A 25,144-nucleotide genomic window follows, 5' to 3' on the forward strand; every position below is an offset into this window, starting at 1 on the left:
AACAGCAAACATGTAAGTGTAGAATGATTATCGAAACATACCATACCTTATAGTATGTTGCGCAAGTTGAACCACCAAGGCACAACATTGTATTCAAGCTATAATTGTGCTTTTCTTGTTCAGACAATAGGTGTATCTTCAGTTGTCTTTCTGCTCGAGACCTCCATCTATCCCTACGCATTTGCGATAGCCTAGGTAGTACGTTGCTGTTGTTGTTGTTGTTGCTTATGGCCATTATCAACCCCTCCTCATATACCTAACAAAGCTCATTTATGTTGCCGTCAACAACGAGCACCCCATCATCTAGACTCCCACCGAGCCTCCAATAATACACCTACACTGAATGTTCCTCTCCTTCCGTCTTTACCCTCACCTAGCATGTGCATAGTAAGCTGTATACCAGGAAAACGCGTTTGTTAAGCAGTGATCATCGTGATTCTTCGGTCGTATTTCGAAAGTGCGTGAGCCGACCGAGTAAGCGGTATGCGCTTGGTTGTATTAGTAACTGCGAGCCTTAAGCTGCTGTTGTTAACGGTTCAGTTCCTCCTGTTGTCGCCTAGGCGTATAACCCGTACTCTTCGTCAAATCCCTCGCCACGTCACCGGAGCACTGGCTCCTGACGCCAAAGCGGCAAGAGTCGATCCTCTGATCGATCCTCTCTAGTCGCTGTGACCGCCCCGACAACCGCGCCCTCCTCTCCATCACCATCATGAAATCCAGAACAGGGTATAAAATCACGCTAATATTGCTGCAGACTAATGTTACAAAGAATAGGGGGCGGGGAGGTGGCATGGCCACAATAGCCTGGGCTACGTCCCGCCCCCATCAGGTACCGTCGAGACGCGGGCAACGTGATCTGGAACACGTCCATGTCGTTCGGCTTCCAGTCCGTTCTCTGGCGGCAGATCTTCGTCCGGGTCGTAGTCGTCTTCCTCGTAATCATCGTCGTCAAAGTACTCCTCGCTCTGAGTGCCTTGACTATAATCGCAGTTCACCGGACCACCATGGCCGCCCGAAGGTTGATGGGCATCCTGAACACCATCGTGACCCTTGGTAGGCAACTTGCTGTTTTTCTTCCCCTTGTGCTTGCCCTTCTTGAGCCTTTCCCACTGAGCCTTCCGCTGTTGTTCCAACTGGCGTTGCTTGCGGGCCTTGATCTCATATTGACGGACCAAAGCTTCGGGAGGGTGGCCGAAGATCGACTCGTACTCACAAAAGTGGCAAATCCAGATATCTTCAGGCTTAGGAGGGTGACGCTTATTCCGTAGTTGCGTCTCCCGGCGCCGTTGTCTGGCCGCGGCGGCATACTCTTTTGCAGCACTCCTCCTAGTGGTTTTAGGTGCCGGGCCTTGCTGCCCTTGGCCTCCAGCGCCACTTTTGCCTTGTGCATCCTTCGCTGCGGTGCCTGTTCCCGATGAAAGAGCGTGGGCATTAGCTGCCTGACCACCCGGAGCAGCACGCTGCCAATTTTCCTGTCCTTGTCGAGCCGCTGACGGGGTCGGCATGTTGATTCGTCGATCAGAGCCAGGCCAAGAGAGTGCATTAGGACCAGGAGCGGTAAACGTGAACTGTGCTGACGCAGGGCGTTTTGGTGACAATGAATTCTGCAAGAGACTTGTACTTTCAGACCCCGCATGTGGTGGGTTTAGCTTCTCTGCTTTCGCTATGGCGCTGGAGATGATCCCCTGGTTCTCGGCTACAGAGAGAGATATGATCAGCATCTCCATCGTAACAACACCTCGAGACAAATCAAAATGGCAAGGAAACCAGGATAGAGCGTTGGTGGACTTACCTGAACTGGTTGACCATGGAACAGAGCGCAGCTTCCCGCCTCTTCCGAGCCAGTTGGTGTTCGAGTCCGACAAGGGCCTGAGCGGGCTTCTGCCGTTGCGCGGTCTGCCATATCTACCTCTTCCAGGACCAGGCACGTTCTGCAAGCCTGGCATATAACCCCCGGAACCATACTGAGACGCTGAGCTCGAAGAAGTTGCTTCCCCATGACCTTCAGACGCCTGAACAGATGTGGTTCCGAAGCCAGCATCTATGCCAACATGAACCCCGCCAAGAGCTGCATCACCTGCCGTAGGGATTTTCCTCTTTTTCTTATTGTTCGTGTTTTCGAAGGAGTCATAGCCATCGATTGCTGATGCCGCGGAGAGAGTAGCTTGCGAATTGACCGATCTCTCTTCATTTTCAGTCCTCGGTGACTGATGACCCTTGCGGTTCGACGGATCAGAGATCCCGTCATCGAGCAAGCTGTGCCCGCGCTCCGGTATGCCTTGTCTCGACGCAGTAGTATATCCCCCACTTTCTGCTACTGGACCATCTCTTCTTGACTGGCGCGGGGCAGCCTCGGTGAGTCGCTCGCGAGGGGGAGTCGGAGTCTGGTCTGGTTCGTCATCTCGGATACTATACAGACTCGGGAACAAGGACGTAGAGATCGAAGGAGCTGGGGGGTATTGAATCGACTCCGCGGCTTCGGGGGTTAAACGGTCTCTCAGTGATCTCTTGGGCAGTGGATGGATTCTCCGTTCGCTTCGATATGCGGGCGACACCGACACCGTATCGGCGGAGGACATTCTTGTGACTTGCTCGTGTGCTCTGTCAGAAGCCAAGCGCAAACGAATTAGCAACAACAATGAAAGCCATTTGATGAATGGGAAGAAGTCATTTAAGAAGGCTAGCATTGGTGCCACACTGACTGAACAGCAACAACAAAAGAATGGCGGGACGAGAAGAAAGGCCGAGTGCAGGGCCGGGACAGAAGAGAGGCGCGGGGTTAGGACGGAAGGGGACTTGGGCGGACTCGACTGGAGAAGAGGTCGTTTGTTCATGCCGCGTAGTTCTGTGAAAGTGGCCTTGGCAAGAAATCCAAGTATTGCAACGTGGAAGGCGCGTGCCTACGAACGTACCTTCAGGATATTACATAGTACCCAAGACAAGATGCTATCAACTTTCGAAGGAGCGCCAGCCGCCGAGGCACTTCACACGGAATATGCGTCAACCCGAGGGGATTCCCAGGCTGCTATAATCCGTATGATTGTGGAAGTTCTGTGATCCGGAGAACACCTTGGGAATACAAGTGGAAGGAAACGAAGGCGCCGACGTCGCTTTGGATATATCCCTTTCTGCCCAAAAAGACTCATCAGCACCGAAGCCTTGGGAAAAGGAGGGGAAACGCCATGGCAGTTGTGTTCTCGTTGTTTATGCCTGGACCGGTAGATGAAATATTTTCTCCCCAAGTTGCCACCGCATCGTCTATCATAGCAAGAACTTCCTGAATCGTCGGGATACCACCAAGGGACAAATGAAACAGCATGGCGGGGGAGGCGGCGAGAAGGGGGAGGGGGGGAAATGAAGCCATACAACTGAGGGGACAATCAGCTGCTAATCACAAGCACCCACCTTCTTGGCTCGAATCTGGCTCGTGCGGATATCCGGTGGCCAGGTTGCAGGCAAGATCGGGGGGAGAGCTATAGGAAGGCCAAAACAAAGGAAGCCAGCTCAAACCAGCACTTTGTCCGAGTCAGTGAGACGGGTGTCGTGTATCGGTGCAGTGGTGTTGAGGGGTGGAAAGCAATGGAGTTCAGTGGTTGTGATTAGGAGAAGCGGGTGTTCACTGTAGTGAGGGCGGGCGGGATGGTAGGCGGGACCTAATCGACGCACCCTTGGCTGCATTATGTAAGCATCCCGTCCTTAACCAGGCACTGCAGTTGGTCGTCTGGACAGCGCGGGTTTCGGGCTGTGATTCTGAGGAGAGGATAGAGGTCGGTGACCCAATGCCGCTGCCTGCCATGCTGCCAGAACCTACACCCGCTGTTCCGCCCCCGCCTTCCACTTGTAGTTCCCGGCCGGGGGAGCCTCCATTCGGTTTCCGGTTCCCATCCGAGTGAATCGCCTCACGCATGGGATTGGGTCTCTCCCCAACATGGAGAGATCAACGGAAACTGAGAGATCACCCAATTGTAATAATACCCTAGATGTCGACCGCAAAATCACGAACCGTCAAGCATACTGGTGTTCCCACGGGTACACTACTGGAGACTCCAAGGAACAACCCCAAGTGAGATGCTGAATTTCCATACCGTGACCTCTCTAGCTACTGAGCTACCGGTACGTTTGTCGATTTCCCAAACCCGGGCAATTCGAAGACCATGGGGAAGTACCGAGTCGGCTGATGTTGTCCCAATGACTGGGTACCAACTACCTTAGCATAACTTCCGCAGCAACTGAGCTTCTTTCTGGGCGGGCAAGTCTCTCTGTTCAGTTTCTACTCACCCTTAAAATCATCGCCATGCACAGGGCACTCACATTGAAGTGTTAACCCGACTCGAGCCAGCGACCTGAATGATGGAGGCCGGGTTGTGGGCGGCGGTTCCTGAATGTCGGACGCACTGTGCTTACACTATTCGAGCAAGAGCCAAGCGTTTTCCATCACAGGCAGAACACTGCGGTGCCGGTGCCATTCATAGTTACATCTGATTTGATGCCGCCCTGACAACACCAAGCACTGCCATTTTCCCTTTGAGAAGCAAACGAGACCCATTCGACGGCGGGAGATGCAATTTCACTTGGAAAGCTTTGCTCAACTCGACAACAACCGACCTGAACCAGACCCGACCTGCAGCGAGCAACGAACCGAACCCCCGCCTCCCGTCCCCTTCCTATTACCCCAAATAATGCCCCTTTGTGTGCAACAACGAGTTTCGTCGTCTTCCACCATCGATGTTTGTTTGCACCACATTTCACTTCAAATCCTTTTCGGTTTTCAAGATGCCCCTTATTCTTTTGTCGGTTCAGGTTGGCCACGGGCTTCACCCATTGAGGCGTGATGTCATAGCACGAACCCTCCCCGACGGACGGTACAAGTAATTCACCACTCTACGGCCTCTACATATCTATACATACGACTTTCTTACATCAATCTATGTCTACTCGTCTCTGAAAACTGAACAGCATCGACAAGCCGGCTTTTGACGCCGCATCCCAGAGATCATTAATATCCTGGTCGAGCTGGCCCATTAACGTTTTCCCGGTACCGGATTGGTCAACATGGGGACCGAGCTTCCAGATGGCCCCGCACGCTTTGGCGCTGCCACTGCCGCTACCGTGAGGAGGAGTGAGGAGGTGCCTGAGTGACGGACGGGATCAGACCGGGGTTGGTGGGTGGGCGGCAGCCAGAGTGGGTGCCCGGGCGGACAGCTTTCTGCCAAAATTTACTGCAAGCACTGCAACTGCAAGAGCGCCGTGTCGGGTTGGTGGTGGTGGTCGTGGTGCATCGTGGTGCCGTGGTGCGGTGCGGTGGTCCCGTCTTTTTTGGGGCTGGCAACTCGACTAGGTCCCGGGCTCGGTTTCCACCATTGTACACACACCAAGAGAGACCAGCCATCGCTTCCTCCTCCCAGGCAGTGCCGTCCTCGCTCTCCTCTTTTCTGGAAATCCTCACCACGCACACCCTGGGTCGTAGGCACGAAAACCCGACTTGTCGAACTTGTTGTTTCCGTCATGAGAAATAGTTTACCACCCACCTACCACGTCGACCACCGCTCCCCGATCTCAAATTTGGCCTAGCCAGCACTTCGGATCCCGTCATAGACATCTCGTCTCGCCTGTCCTCCGTCCCCTCTTCTTCGTTTTCTTTCCCACCCTCGTACCCGCTCAATCTTTTACCCAAGTTAGCAGCGAACGAGTCTTGCTTTCGTGGACATTTACACAAGCAAGCCGGCGACATCCTCATCTCGAGCACGCCCCCGATCGAGCACCCTCCTCACTTGGCTGGATTTTCGACCTAAGCCCTCGCGATCCTCCGCCGTCGGTCGGTCCATCCTCGATAATTTACGCTTCTATACCACCAAGCACCGGCTTCAAGCTACGATTCGAACCTAGCACGAGTCTCATAACCTCGACACCTTCGATCACATCCTCACTCAACAATTGTGTCAGATTCAATTTGCGGTCGAGACTCGGCCTCGTCGAGTCCGCGCTTCTCCGTGACCACATCGACAGACGATCGCGTGATTCGGGTTTGCTCCCGCCATCACGCCCCACTACTTCTCACGACCATCCACATCGCAATTGTCGAGCTTCAAGTAAAACGAAATTGTTTGAGTGCTAGGGTGCGTCATCGTCCTCAGGCACTCCGGATACCCGACCGCAGAACCCCCTCCCAACGGGCCTGCGGATCGCGTTCTCCTCTTCGACACCAATCGTGTCGATTATATACCCTACACACTTCGAGCTCCTGCCTTGACTGCGGCCCCAGCTGCAAGCAATGGCAGGGTCCGATCCGAGGCGGTCGTCAAGAGCGCGAACCTCCCAATCACAATCGCAAATTTCGTCCAGCACGTCCAGCACGTCAGGTCGTGGTGAGCGCAGCACCAGGTATTTCAACAAAGCTGTCTCACCACAAAAGTCAAGCTCCTCGGGATCGCTATCTTCTGAGGCTCCAGACGAGACAATTACAGCGGACGACTCGTTTGGCACACGGCGTCGTACCCGCGGTCAGCAGGAAGAAAGAGAGAGGGCAAATAACAAGTCTGAGCAGGTCGAAATGGCACACGGCGACGATGATGCTCAAGACGAGGACGAGGCCGTTCGGTGCATTTGCGGCTACGAGGACTACCCAGGCCCTCCGCCGTTCGACGAAGACTCCAAGCATGGCTTGAAGGACGGCATGGATATCGATCCCATATTCGCGACCGATGTCACCGACGATGCGGCCGGATTTTTCGTACAATGCGACATTTGCAAGGTTTGGCAACATGGCGCCTGCGTTGGCATTATGACCGAAGAGTCAAGCCCAGACGAATATTTCTGCGAAGAGTGCCGCAAAGAATTCCACAAAATTTTCACAGCGAGCAACGGGTAAATCTTGCATTTCTTTGGTCCTGGGGTTGCATGGTCGGGAGCTGAACTTTTGAAAGTTCAGCTGGAGTGCGTCAAAGCCCATCACACGCCTTTGACGTTGCCTCACCTTTCATGCAATATCCTCCTCCATCCACGACAATTGTCAATTCACTCTCCAGTCCACTGACGACATGATTCACAGACAGCGCTATTCGCACTACCTGCCCCTTAAGCGCCCCTCTCGAACCACTTCTAGATCCGCCTCTCTCAATAAGGATGGCACGAGATCACCGCCCAAAGATAAACCGGAGGGCCGCAACGGACGTGGTACGACCACTTCCTCCGCGTCGAAGCGAAGATCTACAATGAACAGCCGAGGAGCTGACTACGACGAAGCTGAAGCCCTGAGACGGGCGATTGAAGCAAGCAAGGAAGATGCAGCTTCTGAACAACCCGAAACTACCACGAGAAGAACAAAGCGAGGCAGAAGTGATAGCGAAGAGTAGGTCCACGTCCTAGGCTGCCCGACATCAATAATCGCTAACCCTCTTCAAGAAAGTCAGAAAACAAGAGGCAGAGGACGAGCTCTCGATCGGCCTCTCCTAGCCTCGACAAGACCACTGAAGACTCTGACGACGCCGGCACAACAACGCGGAATGGTGCAAAGTCTAGATCGCGGGGCGGCGCAGCAGTCCGCACTCTGCGTACCGAGAAGACAACTGAAAAAGAAGAACGCGAACGACAAAGGGCTGAGGCAGCAAACAAGCGAAAGGGTAGAGCTGAGCGCCGGCGAGCTGATGGTATGAAAGCCACGACTCTCGCGAAGGCATCTGAAATTGACACAGTTACAGATTCAGACCCTTCGGACGAGTTACCACTAGCAGCTCGTGCGGCAGTGAACAAGACGCCCGCTACGACGACACCGGTCGCAGCCGCCACCGCCGTAACCACTACAACGACTACTACTACTACTACTATGGCTACCCCTGCCGCTGCGGAAGAACCGGCAGAACAAGAAGAACAACCACCAGCGGTACCCGAGCCCCCTCCTGCTTCACAGTCGACTCCGGAAGACCCTCCCGCTGCAGCTACTCCCACAGCCAAGATTGAGAAGAAGCGATCACATAAGAAGAAGGGTCGCAATCAATACACACGTGATGACAATGAGCCATCACCTGCAAGATCACAGTCAGGGGAGGCACCAGCTGAAGTACCGCCTCCTCCGAAGCCAAGTAAGGCTGAAGAGAAGGCTACTGGACACGGAAAACACGGGAAGAATAAGGGTGGGATGAACAGCAAGATCACCATGACTGACATGAAGAGGAGGGCCGCAGCACTCCTAGACTTCATTTCGCGAACCCAAGTTGAGCTGGCTGGCGAGTCACCATCGGATGACGACAAGACGAACGGCAACAGCGTCGCACCACAACTAGCAACTGACTGTGAAAAGCCAGGGTCGGCAACAGGCATGCTCGGGGTCAATTGCTCGACCCCAGCCGCTGTCATGACTTCAGAAGGGCAGCTAGGAAAGGATTTCAAGGACCTCAGCTGCGTGGAGATGATGGACAGCTTGACCCGGAGGTTGGTCAAGTGGCAGCAGGAGTATACAGTGTGATACAATGAGCGGATAATGGATGTTATACTTGATGTGCATGTGGCATGGATTACGTCGGATAAAGGCTGATGCTAACTTCCACGTTTTCGTTTTTGGGTTTCTTTTTCTTTTCCACTTTCAAAGGGGCAGAACGGCGCTATCATTAGGCAGGTTTTTGCGATGATTGGATGCTTTCGAAGTTTATATCGAGAGTACTCGGGATAGCTGTATCCTCCCCTCCACCTACCGCAAACGTGGGCGAATGGGTGGTGAGGCCAGCGATGCATTTATTGGGGCGTTTTTCTTGGTTTAAATAGGATAAGTGGTTCTGGCAGTACCTAGGACGGCGTGGGTATCATTGTTAACGGAGTATAGAGTTTTCAAGAATTTCATTACCTAGGTTTTTTTGCCATGATGCTATTTCGTTCGTTTGTGGGTATCAACCATCATGCTTTATCGTTGTTATTTGGCCTTCGATGCTATGCTCGTACTATGCCATGCCTGCTCATGCTCATGCTATGCTATTAAATCATTATCGTGTCGAATTCATCGTCGTACATGTATCATCCGTCCAGCTTTCAACTACACCCCCTTCAAACTTTTTTCTCCTTCACTCGCGTGATACAGCAAAACAAAGCCTTGAAACATCCACCACAAAATCATCCAAGATCACCTCTGCTTCTCCCTCACACCCTCACTGATGATCCCCGTCGACGTCATCGCCAGTCCCCTCTCCACATCGTCCTCACCCACATTTGCGCTCGCACTCACATTCTCTTCGCCACCACCTCTCTCCCCCTCTCTCCTCGCTGCTTTTTCCTCCTCACTATCCTCCGGCTTCCCTGGCCTACACGCCCACCCATCCACAAACCTCAACGTCTCCCTGCCCCAAATCCTATTCATGATCCACAGCCTCACGGGGACCAAAATGATAATAATCACCGGAAACCCCGGCGCCGCGACCGTCAAGGTCACGCCGAAAATGATGCCCGTCAGCACGATTTGGGTGAGAGTATACCCGTGCACTGCCCATCTTGAGATTTGCGGGTTGGGCAAGGGCGGGAGTTCCGAGGGCGGGGAAAGCATTTCGAAGAAGCGAGGGAGGATGGGGTTGACGGAGAGCGATTGGTAGCCCATGTACATGAACAGACCCGCCAAGACGGAGGTGGGGGTGAAGCCGAGGAGGTGTTGAAAGGGGGGGCTGATGAAGACGAGGATCATGGCGGATTGGAGAAGGGGAGAGTAGCGCTGTTCGTGGACGCGGGGAACCAGTTTCTTCTTTCTGGGGGCGTCGTCGATGTTGGGGGATGATAAGGTTGTGGAAGAGGAGGAGGTTGAGGGTGAGGGTGAGGCTGTGGCTGTGGCTGACTGGGGGGGATTATTAGAGGTCGTCGTAAGGGGGGCATCGGAGTCTTCCTCATCATCGTCAACTTCCACCCAATGCCGCAGAGACTCTGAATGCAAAGGCGCCTGCGGCAACAAGCCGTTCGCAGGCGGGATACCCAAGATTCCACAAAGCGCAGTGGTCGTGCCCAGCAGGACAATGTCCCAAGCGTACCCGCCCGGCTTCTTCACGCCGTAGCGCTCGACAGTGCAGATGATGCTGCTGATCTCGTGGTCAAAGTAGAACAGCACCGTGATGATGGCGCCGGGGATAATGGAGATGAATACCCACTCCAGTGGCACCTCCCAGAACCTCACGAAGAACGTGTCGCGGGCCGGGCTGGTGGGTCGAAACGTCTTTTGGATGGAAAGGCGCTCGTGATCGAGATTCGCTAGCTCGCCCATGTACGGGACGCCGATAAAGAAGATGATGGAGATGGCAGCCGCGTACTCGGCTAGTCCCATGCGGATGATGCGCCCGAACAAGGGCTTCCATTCGAGTGCGGTGGACAGAAAGATGGCCATGAGGCAGGTGCCGAAGGCGCCAATGATGGAGTAGAGGAAGGCGTCGAAGGGAACATTGTCGTGATTTCGTTTGAGCTCGAGACTGGCCTTGTGGAAGTAGATGACGGAATTAAGGAGGGAGAAGATATCGGCGCTAAAGTCGGTGACATATTGCATGGTGTAGTCGTGGGCGTTGAAAATGGCGAGGAGGTAGTGCATCCAGGCGGAGTGGATGAGGGACCAGGCCATGACCGGGAGGAAGGGGACCTTAATGGTGTTAGTCAATATCTTTTTGGTCATGCTTGAATATAGCTAGGTCACTTACATGAAAGTTATTTGTACATAGCTTGTACATGTTCTCCGCCAAAACGGAAAAGGGACCAGTGACACCCAAGATAGTCAAGGGTTGTGCAGAGAAGAGGGAGAAGATGAGACCGCAAAGGCCAGTGCTAAAGACAACTTCGATGGTGCCCCATGATTCTCCGGTGAGGACAAAGAGATCGTTGGCAAAGGTGATGCCCGGGAGGATATTGGTGAAGAAAACATAGACGGCACTGGCGACAACCAGTTGGTTGAAGACTGTCCAATCCGAAACATATCTCTGGCGTAGGTTGTGTATGTCCTGCCTCAGCAACCTAAATGGTTGGAGCTTCCCTCCTTTCCTGAACCTGTTTGATACTGTGGCCAGCCATGAGGCTTTGGCCTCGGGCTTCTCCAGCATATCGGGTTCCTGCTCTCAGTCCAAGGAGTAGTGAAGCGGTTGACGTCGATCTCAGGAAAATAAAGTTGGTTGACGGCAGGGTGATTGGCTGTCGAGTTCAACTTATATACCTATGTATATAAGCGGGGCTAGGGTCGGCGAAGGGAGGTTATTGGATATTGACACTGGGGAAGAAGCGACGCCGGACGAGAGATTGTTTGTTTCCCAAACACGGTCGTGGAAGTTTTGATCCTTTATCTCATCTTTCGGTCGTTGGCTGCGTATAGGTAGGAGCTATGAGAGACCTCACCGCGTCTTCAGGTTCGAACTCCCTGTGAGATAATGAGTGCAGACAAAAAGAGATCTCGACCTAACAGAGCGGTGAGAAAGAAAATTCCGAGTATAGTGAAAATGTCTTAATGGGAAAGAAGGGTATCGTTCAAGATTAGCATGGGGGGAACACTCCGGCCTAGATCTCTACAGACTACGCCAATCCCTTGAAGGTTACGAGGAGATTGGGCCAGAAGGGCCGAAAAGAACCCCTATCCATAGCCACTTCGAGGCGGGTAGTATCATGGTGGGTACGGGCAGTGTTGAGAATTGAAAACCTTCCTTTTCCCGTATTCCAGTCCTCTACAGGGCATGCCCCAATCGCGCCTTTCTTCCAAGGAAGTTTCTTTGATGTTCTTGGCGAGAGAATCGGGGCAACAACGTAAGCGAGCAGAGCGCGGACAAGTCGACTCCCGTCTTCGTCACGGCGCACGTGCCACCACTGTCTTTGATGCCCAACCTTGATTTGTTCCAAAAGTCCACAAAAGAAAGATCCAAGATGCCCCACAAAATCGCAGATCCGGACCATTGCCCGCTTCTCGTTTCTTACGCCGCAGAAGCAATTACGTCACTGGTCAACCCACCATCACATGTGTTCGGATGAGGAAGGCGGCGAGGGCGGTCACAACTCTCTTGCCAGCAGTCCAGCGCCAGTCCATATTGGCACACATATCATTGATATTGAATGCTTTTATCAACGACATCAAGGATAGCTGATCCCAAAGGTTACTTTGTGATAGTGTTGGGCAAATGGTCAACAATTACAGTCGAAATATCCCAAGTTGGAGGTACCTTTTGGCGCTTATGCACTTATCGGAGAACGATCCACCGATAAGCAACTATCCGTTATCAGAACTCAAATTCCAGACTCACCTAGCCCAGGATCGTGAATCCAAGTTCGAGCCATCCACAATCAACAATGAGACCCGTGGAGTCTTTACCTCCAGAACACAGCCTTGGCACATTGCGAAGTATGCTATCGCCAACCACAAAGATATTTCTTCCACCATAAGCGCATTCCCTGAAACGAGATCAACGACAACGACGACGGTAATCCGAGCGAGACCTGCCCCCAGGCGCATTCGATCCGGTTCGGCATAGCCTGAGGCGAAAACGGAACTCTTCGCAACACCAAAACACTCGCAAAATACTCAATGTCGGGCACAATAACTGGCAAAGTAGCAGCCGGCGCCACGGCCGCCGTCACATCGGCAGTCGAGAATGTCGCAAGAACCGCAACCTCCCTCACAGCCGGCGGCGGCTTCGCACCGCGCGAAGTTTACGAATCCTCGACGCAAATCACCCGCTCCTACTACCTCGGCCACCACGCCTCCGCCCTCAACAAAATGCGCCAGACCATCTCGAACGTCGGCTTGATCATCGAATGCCGCGACTTCCGCGTACCTATCTGCTCGTGGAACCCGCTCCTCGAGCGCAGTCTCGCCGCCTCCGCTGCCGGCGAGCGCTCCCGCATCATCGTCTACACGAAGCACGACCTCGGCCCACCCTCGGGCAACTTCTCCAAAGAGACCTCCATCGAGGGCTACACCAACGGCCGCTACCAAAACGGCAAGGACATGGTCAAGACCCTCAAAAAGTACCACAAGAACTCCTACACCACCAAAGACGTCATGTTCCTCGGCACCTCCGCCGGCGCCCGCAGTCGCAACGACGCACCCAACAACGACAAACACCTACTCGAGTCCATCAAGCGCATCGCCCGCGAAGCCGACTCTCTGACGGGTATGCGCGCCATGGTGGTCGGCATGCCCAACAGCGGCAAATCCACCCTGCTCAACCGGCTGCGCGCCAAGGGCATGGGTCTGCCCAAAGCCGCGCAAACCGGCGCCACACCGGGCGTCACCCGTAAGATCGGCACCCCCGTGCGCATCATAGCTGGCGAGTCCGCCGACGACCCGAGCAGCGCCGGCTTAGGCGAGGGAGTCTTCATCATGGACACGCCGGGCGTGTTCATCCCGTACGTCTCGGACCCGGAGGACATGCTCCGTCTGGCGCTGGTGGGGTGCGTGAAAGACGGCGTGATTCCGTCCGTCACGGTGGCCGATTACCTGCTTTACCATTTGAATCTTGTCGACCCGAAGCTGTACACGCGCAAGTTCGACTTGGGCAAGCCGACCAACGACGTGCACGAGTTCCTGCGGGCGGTGGCGACACGCACGGGTAAATTGAGAAAGGGGTCGGAGCTGAACCTGGAGAACGCAGCCGACTGGGTGGTGCAGGCGTGGCGGCGCGGAGACCTGGGCCGGTTCGCGCTGGAGAGGGTCACGGAGGAGACGCTCGCGCAGGCGGTCGAGAAGGCGAGGGAGCCGACGGTGAGTATCAGCCAGGCGAGGAAGAGGGAGAAGGAGCAGAGAAAGGTCGCGCAGCAGATGAAGTGGGCAGGCATAACGGCGCCGCCGGGTGGAAGTGTGGCGTAGGCACCGGTTTAGCACTCATAATATGATGTGGATTTCGGTTGCAGTCGAAAGTATGCCTCAGCGAGGAATGGAAGTTCAAGGAAAATTAGATTTCGCTCTGGACCATAAAAGGAAAAGAAAGAAGACAAAAGCATTTGATACCCGCGCTCGTCAGAATTACGAGGGCTTAGACAATACACCAATCTTGGATAATAACTCCATCGCCAACATTTTCTCCTGGTGCGGTGGACTCTTATTCAGTCTTGAGTAAAATACAGCATGCCTGCGAGAAGATAAAAGGCTTCGAGGGGCAACATGATGCTATTTCATGTTGTCACGTACCCTTTACATCAACACAAAAGCGAGAGAATCATGTCATCTTGTTATTTCTTCCTCACCGAAATTTGAAAAAGAAAAGAAAATCGGTTAAAATGGCGAAAAAGAGAAATTAATTCAAAACAGCATCAAAAAGGGAAAAAAAAAAAAATAGTTTTTGGTGATCATCGTGCGACGTGGGCCTGATTCGAACAGACGCTCCCGAAGGAACAAGATTTCTAGTCTTGCGCATTAGACCACTCTGCCACCACGCCAATTGTTGTACAGTGGGTTGATCCGCTGCATATATCAATGAAGCCTTTCCACCACAGTCAATCAATCATTAGTTTTAGTGTTGTTCATAAGGTCATCAAAGCATCTACGCCAACATGTCCATCCCCATTTACTTTTACTTCCAGTTCTTACCAAAGAACTCCAAAACAGTCTTGTACCCCCTGACATACTCGCTCTTGACGCGCTCGTCCTTCAAGTCGCCGCGCGCCGCCATCCAGCCGTGGACCTGGTCCTTGAAGGTCTCGACGTGCTTGGGCACGCTGAGGTTCTGCTCAAACTCCTTGACCTTGTCCTCGGGCTCCTCCTTAGAGGCGAGCAGGATAAGGGGCACCTTGATGCCCTTGGCCTCCTCGGGGTCAACCATGGCCGGGTGGCACTCGGCGCCAATGGAGAAGGGGTTATTCTCGGACTTGGTGATTAGGGAGACGACCTTGCCGCCCCAGCAGTACTGTTGTAAACTTTAGTCAGACAGATTCCCTCGTGTATCTAGGGACAACTAAACTTACACCGATGATACCCCAGGATTTGATGTTGGGGTGCTTGGCGCTCAGGGTCTTGACAAAGGCAGGGAGCTTCTCGGCGACGCCGTGGGGAGGGTTCTTGCTGAAGAAAGCGCCCAGGTTCTTCTTCTTCTCGTCCGTGTCGGGAGGGTACCACTCAATGGGGCACGGCTCGCCCTTGAACCAGTCGGGCATGAACACCTTGTACTTGGTGTCGTCGCTGGTGGCCAGGATGTCGGCGCCTTGGATGGTCTGGTCGAAGTAGCCGAAGATGTCGTAGATGACAACGATGCCCTTGGTGGCATCGTCGGGGCCGGTGACATAGGTCTTTAGGCCATCGTACTCGGTGAAGGAACCCTTGGGGCTGTAGCCGGAGGTGACGACGGGAGGGATGTTACAGCTGGCGGTCTTGTGTTAGCGGTGACTGTCAGGATGGGGTGAGAAGAGTTGCATCACTTACCAGGCCTCGTTGTGGCCGTGGCAGGCTTGCATGGCGGACATTTTGGCTGTTTGCAGGGGGGCCGGACTGTTAACAAGGGTATTCGCAATGAATTGAGCAGAGATGATGGGTCGTGAATATGCAATGGTCTGTAGAGCAGCACTGGCTGAAGAAGATTGGGATGTGCTATGTAGAAGACGGGAATAGGCGCTGGTTCGCGAAACAGAAGAGAGACTCGCAGAGGAAGCAGATGGCACTGAAGCCGTGAGACGGAACTGATTGGGACCAGGCATACCTGTTGTACCTTGATGAGGGACTGTGAGTTTATAGCATACACGTCCTGAAATCCAACTGGGTTTTTTTTAAGTGTTTATGTTCAATGCTCAACAAGTAACCATCACCATCGCGCAACCGCGGCGCAACACGCAGGAGCATCGGTGGGCGGGGTAGCTTCCTCCTCCCAGTTCAGGTTGCTATGATGTCACCACCACGTCCGAACTGCTTCCCGGAACCCCACCTTCCCGCCCATCCATCCTTTTTCTCGAGAAGGACCTGAGCCCAGATGGCTTCAATCGGGACTTCAATTGCCGACTATACCTATCTGACCAATCATGTGCCGCGATCGACTGGCGTCTCGGGGCCAAAAGTTTACATTGATCGCACGCCATCATTTCTCTTCTTTCATTCTCCATTTCTTTCGACCAACTCCAACACCACATGATTGAACAGCAGTCCGTCTCACCCTCAATCAGCCAGACGGTCATGCAGACCCATCGCTTTTCCGAATTGGAATTATCTACACTCACGTGTTTTCCCGCGAAGAGATTGAACATCCGTGACATATGACAAGTGGGGATCTACCTTGCGATGAAGATCTCCATGTCTGCCATGTCAAATTACATTCTTTATTGCTAAAGACAGCGCGTTCTAAAATAACACATACTCGAGAGCCACCGGCCTTTTTCCGTTCTTTTCACAGTCTCTTTTGCCTTCACACCCTAAAACATCCATCACCGTCACAATTTCCATGCGCCTTTCTGGGAGATCACGCAGTTTTCCCCCCGCATATATTCCATAACCTAAATGTCTGGAAGGCCCTTCACTCACAAAGGGAGGATGGCCTTCCTTCGCCTTCCTTCGGCATTTCTCTCAGTCTCGTGCAATCTCTCTCCCACATCCACCACGTCAACAGACCTCAACTAGGCATTGTTGATGGTATATCCCGATTTCCTAACATCCGCCACCGCCTTCTTCACAACAGCAACTTCGCTCGCAAATCGAAGTTTCTGGTCCACCTCCGAGATGAGAACCCATGAAGCCTCGAGCTTTTCATATGTCTCCTGCGTCCCATTGTCTCGTGTGGCCGTCGAGTCAGCCGTTGCCACGAAGAAGAAGACGGCCTTGAGCGCTTTGGTGTCCGACTGCGGGTCTGGATAGAGGCAGGTACCGACAAACTCGGTGCTCAGGTGTCCTTCGGTGATCTGTGGGCTCTTTTGTGGTGGCCCATCAGCCCCTTCGTCGACGGTAGGCGGTGTTGCTCTCGTAGCAATGTTGAGCTCCAGCGGCGTCGCCCGCACTCCGGTCTCTTCGTATGTCTCGCGCAGAGCCGCGTTGAGCATGGGCTCGTCAATGTTCCTTCGACCCTTGGGCAGCTGAAAGATCGAAAGGTTCCGGTTCCAAATCAACAGCACCTTTCCACGGCCGAGGTCAAGCGTCACGGTGCCGCACGAGATCACAAAGGCGTTAGCTGGGTGGAATACCATGCTGGCATCAATGCCATCCAGCCATGGCTGAAGATCGATCGCCATTATGTTGTCAGTTCTGTTGTCGGTTCTTGGTTTTGAAGTTTTTTGGAGGCCGGCGAGGTTCACTGCTGCGGGAGAAGTTCTCCTTGTGTGTGTTGTGGGAGCACCGAGGAGCTGCTCAAGGATGCCCCCATATATATGGTTGCCAGTGCAAGGAATGAACAAGCCGAGGATGATGCGTTCCAGTCTCGCCACAGTTCGACAAGTCTGGTATATGGGCCACGCCACAAAGCAAACTCTCTGTTCTGAAAAGCAACTCTTTCGCTCTCTCCCAATACCACACTCAAGTTATATTAACAGTACCATTCATCTCTTTCGCCTGCAGACCGAGCGGCTCAGAAACACGCCATGGTTAGTACCCAGTACTCCGGACCATTTCATCCTGATATTCAAACGCCGGTGAGCGACAGTAGCAACCGGTCAATCTGCAGGACTGGTCCAAAGCATGGGTTCACGGACTGAAAAAGAAACAAGCGTCTACCGACACACCATCGTGATGGGTCCCATGGAAGCGGCCAGTTAACGCCTGCCCCCCAGTTCCCTATGCAATATATTATCCATGAACGCGAACCCCGAGCCTTGTGTCACGACCATGGTTCACAAACCTACGTACCGTATCGCCCTGTCGTGCTGCGAGTTCGACGGTCCGATACAGCTCCACGTGTTGTCCTCCTTCTAAGTCGTCAGTCTTACCACAGCTGTCGTCGAATCAACACCAAAGTTGGCCCCAAATCAAAGCGGCGTTATGTGATACCTGGGAGCAAAAGTTCATGATGTCTCGTTTGAGTAATCACAACGTCGACTGAATTCACTGCATTCTGGTGACGATGGTGGCTGATCATACCACCGTAGCACCATCAGATGCCCGATGCTGTACATTGCCCAAAAGCCATCATCTTTTCATGAGTGCCGGTACAGGTCGGCTTCTTGGTATAAACCCAGAGCCCTACTCCATTTGTGTGGTTAAAGATCTTCACCGCTGTTCTATGGTCTCTGTTTCTTTGTAGCTTTCAGCTGTTCGTTCCGGATTCCGTTTCCTTCCTGGAGTTTCTATGATGGAATTCAACCCTGTAGAGGGAGAAACTTTTTTTTTCACATTGGATACTTTTGCGGCAAGCAAGCAGTTCTGTGCCATCTTACTCTTCATTTTGCCCCGTAAAGCACTCAGTCACCGACATTTTACCTGATGCCTTCCCCTGCCTATACCGGCGCTCCCGTTCCTGTTCCTGCGTCGACAAGCTGATTTTCACCGGGGTTCTCTGCGATTGCCCGCTATGCAAACATTTTCTCGTAGAGGGAGGTTCAATCATATCCGTCTTGTCAGGGTAGCTCACCCGATTAACGGAAACTGTTCTCCTACGTACTCCTCAGAAACCGGGGTCCAACGGCTGGTTCGTATCCAATGAGCCGCCAACATACATTCGCTCCCATCCTTCCACGCTGTCCTATTCGAGTAGCCCGCGCATATGATAATCACTGAATCTTCTCGACCTCTCCCTTTGACCGGTTGAAAGTTGCTACGCTCTGCGATCCTACCGCTCCGGCCTTGTACTACCAACTTTCAACCTTCATTCGCAGATTGCCCCCTGCGGAGGTCTTACAAACTATTCGTTTGCCTATGCTCTTAAAAAGAATGGGCCCATGTTACCCAACAAATTGGGCATGAGTATACCCTGACAAATCCTTTGGCGGTCTTTAAGTTTCAGGCAGAGTAGAAACTCGAAGCGCATACACACTCACTTGCTATGTGGGATGACGCTTAAACAAGCCGCGTCCTTAGATGCTACGCTACCCAACTATTACAAAAGGCATTGGGAAGTTAGTCTACATGAAGACGACCGAATAGGAACCTCGAGAGTACTTTCAAAGTGATGGCTCGCTGTTCAATGCGAGGTATCATTGATCATCACAAGGGGGTAAGATATTGAGCACAATCGGAATCATTCTCCTGTCTCCTCTCGGAAAAAGGAGGTCCGGACTTTGGAAGTCATCGCAAATTTTGCGTGCCCAGAAACTTCTGTCTCATTTATTTGTCGAGATCCTGTATCACGTCAACCGGAAAAAGGTTCAAGAAGGGGGTTCATCTTAGTTTCGGACAGACATCAGTCCCGGCAAGGAAAACCAACGGGTATTTGTATGCTTACATTACGAAATCCCTAGTCCGCGTAAGCATCTTTCAGGGAAAATGCAGTGGCGAAGAGACATTGCTGGTTTAGCAATACGACGACAGGGATGCTAAGCGTTGAGTGAACATAGGGAAAACGGGCGAAGAACGGCCTCAGCCGCCCGTTAAGTTGACAAACGCGGCTCATCCCACATAACCGCAAGCTGGGGAGGACACAAAGAGAGACTCACGAACGATATCTCTATCATAAGGAGAGCTAAGGAAGAAGCGCGATGAAGGAGCTTGGCAATATCAGGTCAGCCTCGATGTGCAACCAAGCGTCGACGATCCGAAATCGAGCTCAGTGCAAGCACCCATCGACCCAGGCCGATGTTGCATGATATCTTCGATGCTACGTTGATACTGATGATCCAGACGCTCGGTTCTGCGGATCATTGTGGAGGTCAGAAAGAAACTGATCGAATATACAAACATAACCGGGACGTATAGCTGATACTGTGACTATTCGACGGTGTTAGTTCTTAGTCGCGGTTGAAGGGGAGGGGGCTGGGCTGCTTCACCAACAAAGGTTACGTGCATATGCCAGGGCCGCCATGATCGTACACGTGTATAAGCGAAGCTCTTCCCCATGTGGATGCTTCCCACAAGTTTTCGTGGGGGAAAGGTTCCCGAGTAAGGAACACTCGCTGACAATGCGCGCTCTCCTTCGGCGGTTTAGTGTCATGCGTTTTCATATAGGACAGAGCGGACCAACCGGGTTCTACCACACAATTGTGCGGCTCATATATCACATTTTTGACACCATCCCGTTCTCATCACGATGAAGGAGTGGTCAATAGAGGGTGGGGGTCATCCTTGTCTAAATGCAGGCACAAGGCACAAGATACTCACACAGACCAGGATGTGAGAAGACTAATGCGAAGCAACGAAGGACAGGCAAGGGGCGGGAAGGCCGGACGAGGTAGATCGTCGTCATCATCATCGTCATCATCGTCGTCGAATGTCAAATATTACGATGGTACACGGAGAGCAAGGAACGAAAAGTCTGGGCCCGTCACAGCATCTCATGCAGCAGCTGTGTACACTAGCCTCATGATGCAGCTTGTAAAGGGGCATGTTGAGAGGTTCTTCCGTACAGTTTTCCTGAACAACACATACGAACAAAGTGGAAGAAACCATACTATTCTCAGTGGAGAGGCTGATACTGAAAATGTCGAGAGCACTTTTCTGCCTATAGAGGTATTCAATGCCGTTGCCAATCTAATAATGATTTATACAGACAAGCTAGTTGTTGGCCAAATGGGCATATTCCTTATTGAAAGCCCTTCCAATTACCATCCTCCTAACTTCTGAGGTGCCCGCGCCAATCTCATACAACTTGGCATCCCTCATGATCCTCGACACCGGCATCTCCTCCATGTAGCCCATACCGCCCAAGATCTGAATAGCATCCAGAGCGACCTCGGTCGCCCTCTCTGCCGCATACAAAATAGCACCAGCGCAGTCCTGCGTCTTGATAACCCCTTGCTCATCAACCGTCTTGGCCGTCGCATACGTGTACGCCCTCGACGCCTGCAACTTGGTATACATATCCGCCAACTTGCCCTGCAACAGCTGGAAATGGGCAATTGGGGTACCGAACTGCTTCCTCGAGTGAGCATACGGCAAGGCAACATCCAGCGCCGCCTGCATCAAACCCAGCGGTCCCGCGCTCAGCACCAGCCTCTCCAGATCCAATCCCTCCATCAACACCCTCACGCCCCCATTGACCTTGCCCAGCACATTCTCCTCGGGCACAAATACATTCTCAAACACTAGCTCGCCGGTGTTCGACCCACGCATGCCCATCTTGTCCAGCTTTCTCAGGCACTCGAACCCCTCTGCCTTGACCCCGTCCTTCTTCGTCTCAACGATGAAAGCCGTGATTCCCTTACTTCCAGCATCCGGCTCCGTCTTGGCATACACCACAATCACGTCCGCATCCGGGCCATTGGTGATCCACATTTTGCTTCCATTGAGCTTATACCCGCCCTCGACCTTTTTGGCCGTCGTCCGCATGCTGACCACATCGCTTCCACTTCCACTCTCGCTCATGGCCAACGCACCGACCTTTTCGCCGGAAATCAGTCCCGGCAGGTATTTCTCCTTTTGCTCGGCGGTTCCGTTCAGACTCAGCTGGTTCACGCACAATTGACTGTGCGCGGCATAGGACAAGGCAATCGAGCCCGAAGCGCGCGAGAGTTCCTCCATGACGACGCAGTGCGCTTGGTAACCCATCGACAGACCGCCGTAGGCTTCGTCGGCCGTGATGCCGAGGAGACCGGCGTCGCCGAGGGCCTGCCACATGTGAGGCGGAAAGGCATTGGATTTGTCGGTTTCGGCGGCGAGGGTCTCGGGAAGGGAACGCCGGACGAATTCTTGCACGCGCTCGCGGAGCTCGGTGAGGTCGGTGGGGGAGGGAGGAGTGAAGCCGGCGGGGTGTTTGTTGTGGGAGGCGTTGCGGCGTTGGGTTTGGATGTGATTGAGGGTTAGTAGTGGTGAGACTGTGGTTGGTGATGGGCGGCGTGGTGTTGTGGTTGTGGTTGTTGTTGTCGCCGTGTAAGTGCTGTGGAGTCGCGATTGACGGGGAACCCTTGAAATCCCCGTGGGGATTCTGGGGATGGATTTGGTGGTGGTGGAGCGCGCAAGGGCGCGGGAGAGGCCTTGGGTGGACATTTGTGTGTTTTGTCGGGTTTTGTTTACTTGGTGAAGACCAAAATTGATGGTTGCTCTGGTAGTAGATAGATAAAGTTGGGAGAAAGGGGAGGAGAAAAAGAACAAAAATGTTACAGTTGTAATCAAGTCGGGATGAGCTCCGTTCATCCATTCTCTCGTGCATCCCCTGGATCCCCCCCTCGCCATCCACTAACAATGGCCAGCCACGCATTACACCAACTAGCGTTAACTTTCTGTTCCAAACATCCCGCATCTAGCCAGAGCCGCGGCAGTCTTTGATGGTAAATGTTACCCTTGTGTTCTATCGAAAATGGCCGGTTGGCGACGGCTTGCCTCGGGTTTTGACGATCTTGTTAGTGATCCTTGCTATGATTGGCTACATGGAAGCCGGGCATTGAGTTTCACAAGCCCGTGAGGGGTACGTCAGACGGTGTGATAGATGCCAATGTCGAGATCTGAGATGGCAGCCGCTCAAGTTAGACCGAGGACTTCGGCTGGGCGCGGCGGAGTTGGAAGGAGGTTGTCGTGAGCATCTTTTCCCCTTCAGTTGGTTTTGTTGTTTTCCTCTTCCTTTCTGTCGTTCTTGAACGTTGCGTCGAGTTTGTAAGTCCAAGTTAAACACCATCATCACCATGTCTTTCTCCTCCGCCAGCAGGAGAGAGGTTCTCCTCTTCTCCAAGCAATTGTCCAGAACAGCCTCCACATCCCCACGATCCGCCAGTTTACCCCTGCATCCCCGCAATCTCGGGCTCCTCCTCCACAGCAACCAGCAACAACCACAACAATCACAACGTCAACAAAGCCTCCTCCAGCAACAACGACGCTCGGTCGCGACTTTCACAACTCCCCACCAAGCCAATGCCATTTCCGTCCTCAAGTCCGATGTCGACACTGACTCCCCCGAGTTCAAGGAGAACGAGCGCCTTATGGGCGAGGCCATGGCCCGTCTAGAAGAGCTCACCCGCAAGGTTCACCAGGGCGGTCCCCAGAAGGCGCGCGAGAAGCACCTTTTGCGCAAGAAGATGCTCCCGCGCGATCGCATCACTGCATTGATTGACCCTGGCACAACGTTCTTGGAGCTTTCTCCTTTGGCTGGCCATGAACTCTACCCCGAGGCAGATGTGCCCGCCGGTGGCATCATCACGGGTGTGGGTGTGGTTGAGGGCGTTACGTGCGTTATCGTTGCCAATGACAGCACGGTCAAGGGAGGTACTTATTATCCCATCACGGTCAAGAAGCATTTGAGGGCGCAAGAGGTGGCCAAGGAGAATAACCTTCCGTAAGTCTCGACCTTTCTTTTCACGACACATGTACATACGGTTCACTGACACGGATGACCAAACAGCTGCATCTACCTAGTCGATTCTGGCGGCGCCAACCTTCCCCATCAGTCTGATGTCTTCCCCGACCGCGAACACTTTGGTCGCATCTTCTTCAACCAAGCCCGCATGTCCTCTCAAGGCATCCCCCAGATCGCCGTGGTCATGGGTCCCTGCACCGCTGGCGGCGCTTACGTTCCCGCCATGTCCGATGAGAGCATCATCGTCCAAGAGCAGGGTCATATCTTTCTTGCCGGCCCACCGCTCGTCAAGGCCGCCACCGGCGAGGTTGTCAGTCCCGAAGAGCTTGGTGGCGGCGCCATGCACTCCTCCGTCTCCGGTGTGACCGATTACCTCGCCGTCGACGACGCACACGCCATTGTGCTCGCCCGCCGCAGCATCGCCAATCTCAACTGGCCGCGCGGCTCCTCCACGGGCGCCGTCACCCCGGCCGACTTTGAGCAGAAATTTGAAGAACCGCTCTACAGCGCCGACGAGCTCTTGGGCATCGCCTCCACCAACCTGCGCAAGCCCCTACCCATCCACGAGGTCATTGCCCGCATCGTCGACGGCTCCGCCTTTGCCGAGTTCAAGCGCGACTACGGCACCACGCTCGTCACGGGCTTCGCCAAGATCTACGGCCACCGCGTTGGCATCGTGGCCAACAACGGCATTCTCTTCAGCTCTTCTGCCCTTAAAGGCGCGCACTTTATTGAGCTCTGCGCCCAGCGCGGCATCCCGCTCGTCTTCCTCCAAAATATCTCGGGCTTCATGGTCGGTCGCGACGCCGAGCGCGAGGGTATCGCCAAGAACGGCGCCAAGCTAGTCACGGCCGTGGCGTGCGCGGACGTGCCCAAATTTACGGTCGTCGTCGGCGGCAGTTACGGCGCGGGCAACTACGGCATGTGCGGACGGGCGTACTCGCCCAGGTTTTTGTGGATGTGGCCGAACGCTAGGATTGGCGTCATGGGTAGTGAGCAGCTGGCCAAGGTGATGGAGACAGTAGGCACCAAGGCGGATCCTGAGTTGCAGGACAGGATTGAGAGGGAAAGTGATGCAGTGTTTTCGAGCGCCAGGCTATGGGATGATGGTGTTATCCCGCCGCAGCATACGAGGAGGTACTTGGGACTTGGTTTGAGGGCGGCGTTGGGTGGAAGAAATGAGCAGGCGCCTAGGGGGACCAAGTTTGGTGTCTTTAGGATGTAGTTTAGCGTGTTGCTCCAAGTTAATTAATTGCTTATCGACCCCGTTGTTCCGCCGAAAACTTAGCCTTTAACTGGGTATGACCATTGGGAATAGCTTCATTCTTTTGTGCCTGTTACGGGGAGAGCTCTACCACGGCGACCTGACTTACTCCACATCTCCGAGCTCCACCGAGCCACGGGCCCCACAACGGGTCCCCACCATGCCCCCATCCCGCTTCAGGCAGAGAGTGCGGGGAAATGGAGAACTGGACGAGAAAGTGGAGAGTCTTTGTGCGGGGTAAGTGGAGCAGTACCTGCTCTGGTTCAGGGCTCCAGGCTGCTGAGGCCACATCCACAACTGACTTTGACGTCTTCCCTGAAGTCTGGAAATCAGACTGAAAGAGAATGAAGAGAGAAAGGAGAATGGTGGAGCAAGGCATGAGCTCAGCTCAGCTCAGTTGGATGTCTGATGATTCTGAAGTGTGAGATCGACAAAGCAAAACCGCGAGAAGGCAAACAGCCTGAACAACTGGCAGGTCCTGGGGGCGAAGAGTGAAGATCCTTTGCGGTCAGCCGGTGTTCTGAAACATATCCCGCCTTGAATATTATCCAGAAATACGGTACGGGTTAGTGTGCCTGAGTGCCTGATTTTTCTGGATGGAATGTCGAGAAGC

At 53.5% G+C, this 25,144-nt stretch overlaps 9 protein-coding genes and 1 non-coding gene across 10 annotated transcripts; 3 read left to right on the plus strand and 7 right to left on the minus strand.

The window, feature by feature from the left end:
* Positions 1-809: 809 nt before the first annotated feature.
* On the minus strand, positions 810-2,579 carry B0T23DRAFT_397865 (uncharacterized protein; the record flags this gene model as incomplete). Its single annotated transcript, XM_062838318.1, has 2 exons — positions 810-1,696; positions 1,793-2,579. The coding sequence occupies 2 exons, from the start codon at positions 2,577-2,579 to the stop codon at positions 810-812; spliced, it is 1,674 nt and encodes a 557-aa protein (XP_062691033.1).
* A 528-nt stretch (positions 2,580-3,107) lies between these two features.
* B0T23DRAFT_385209 (uncharacterized protein) lies at positions 3,108-3,602 on the minus strand. The gene has a single exon (XM_062837522.1). It carries the CDS (start codon positions 3,362-3,364, stop codon positions 3,146-3,148), a length of 219 nt encoding a protein of 72 aa, XP_062691034.1. The 5' UTR covers positions 3,365-3,602; the 3' UTR covers positions 3,108-3,145.
* Positions 3,603-6,271: 2,669 nt separating this feature from the next.
* On the plus strand, positions 6,272-8,461 carry B0T23DRAFT_321015 (uncharacterized protein; the record flags this gene model as incomplete). The annotated part of the gene is made up of 3 exons (XM_062835203.1): positions 6,272-6,864; positions 7,049-7,348; positions 7,402-8,461. 3 exons carry the CDS (start codon positions 6,272-6,274, stop codon positions 8,459-8,461), a joined length of 1,953 nt encoding a protein of 650 aa, XP_062691035.1.
* A 457-nt stretch (positions 8,462-8,918) lies between these two features.
* B0T23DRAFT_199048 (HCO3 transporter family-domain-containing protein) lies at positions 8,919-11,279 on the minus strand. The gene is made up of 2 exons (XM_062833348.1): positions 10,653-11,279; positions 8,919-10,594 (listed from the first exon to the last, which is right to left on the minus strand). The coding sequence occupies exons 1-2, from the start codon at positions 11,046-11,048 to the stop codon at positions 9,110-9,112; spliced, it is 1,881 nt and encodes a 626-aa protein (XP_062691036.1). The 5' UTR covers positions 11,049-11,279; the 3' UTR covers positions 8,919-9,109.
* Positions 11,280-11,323: 44 nt separating this feature from the next.
* Positions 11,324-14,228, plus strand: B0T23DRAFT_414319 (P-loop containing nucleoside triphosphate hydrolase protein; the record flags this gene model as incomplete). Its single annotated transcript, XM_062839560.1, has 7 exons — positions 11,324-11,348; positions 11,456-11,604; positions 11,657-11,739; positions 11,857-12,010; positions 12,071-12,090; positions 12,125-12,285; positions 12,465-14,228. The coding sequence occupies 7 exons, from the start codon at positions 11,324-11,326 to the stop codon at positions 13,793-13,795; spliced, it is 1,923 nt and encodes a 640-aa protein (XP_062691037.1). The 3' UTR covers positions 13,796-14,228.
* Positions 14,229-14,261: 33 nt separating this feature from the next.
* B0T23DRAFT_385216 (Alpha/Beta hydrolase protein) lies at positions 14,262-15,810 on the minus strand. The gene is made up of 4 exons (XM_062837523.1): positions 15,618-15,810; positions 15,344-15,389; positions 14,890-15,283; positions 14,262-14,831 (listed from the first exon to the last, which is right to left on the minus strand). The coding sequence occupies exons 2-4, from the start codon at positions 15,382-15,384 to the stop codon at positions 14,499-14,501; spliced, it is 768 nt and encodes a 255-aa protein (XP_062691038.1). The 5' UTR covers positions 15,385-15,389; positions 15,618-15,810; the 3' UTR covers positions 14,262-14,498.
* Positions 14,283-14,364, minus strand: B0T23DRAFT_t279. The gene has a single exon. It is a non-coding gene; the product is annotated as a tRNA-Ser (tRNA).
* Positions 15,811-16,342: 532 nt separating the features above from the next.
* B0T23DRAFT_199119 (uncharacterized protein) lies at positions 16,343-17,400 on the minus strand. The gene has a single exon (XM_062833349.1). The coding sequence runs from the start codon at positions 17,128-17,130 to the stop codon at positions 16,522-16,524; it is 609 nt and encodes a 202-aa protein (XP_062691039.1). The 5' UTR covers positions 17,131-17,400; the 3' UTR covers positions 16,343-16,521.
* Positions 17,401-20,230: 2,830 nt separating this feature from the next.
* On the minus strand, positions 20,231-22,165 carry B0T23DRAFT_385219 (isovaleryl-CoA dehydrogenase mitochondrial precursor). The gene has a single exon (XM_062837524.1). It carries the CDS (start codon positions 22,151-22,153, stop codon positions 20,537-20,539), a length of 1,617 nt encoding a protein of 538 aa, XP_062691040.1. The 5' UTR covers positions 22,154-22,165; the 3' UTR covers positions 20,231-20,536.
* Positions 22,166-22,435: 270 nt separating this feature from the next.
* Positions 22,436-24,548, plus strand: B0T23DRAFT_199155 (methylcrotonoyl-CoA carboxylase beta chain mitochondrial precursor). Its single transcript, XM_062833350.1, has 2 exons — positions 22,436-23,246; positions 23,313-24,548. Exons 1-2 carry the CDS (start codon positions 22,600-22,602, stop codon positions 24,490-24,492), a joined length of 1,827 nt encoding a protein of 608 aa, XP_062691041.1. The 5' UTR covers positions 22,436-22,599; the 3' UTR covers positions 24,493-24,548.
* The last annotated feature ends 596 nt before the right edge of the window (positions 24,549-25,144 follow it).

Source organism: Neurospora hispaniola, assembly GCF_033458365.1.
Source record: "Neurospora hispaniola strain FGSC 10403 chromosome Unknown B0T23scaffold_6, whole genome shotgun sequence".
In the NCBI taxonomy this organism is placed as follows: Eukaryota; Fungi; Ascomycota; class Sordariomycetes; order Sordariales; family Sordariaceae; genus Neurospora; species Neurospora hispaniola.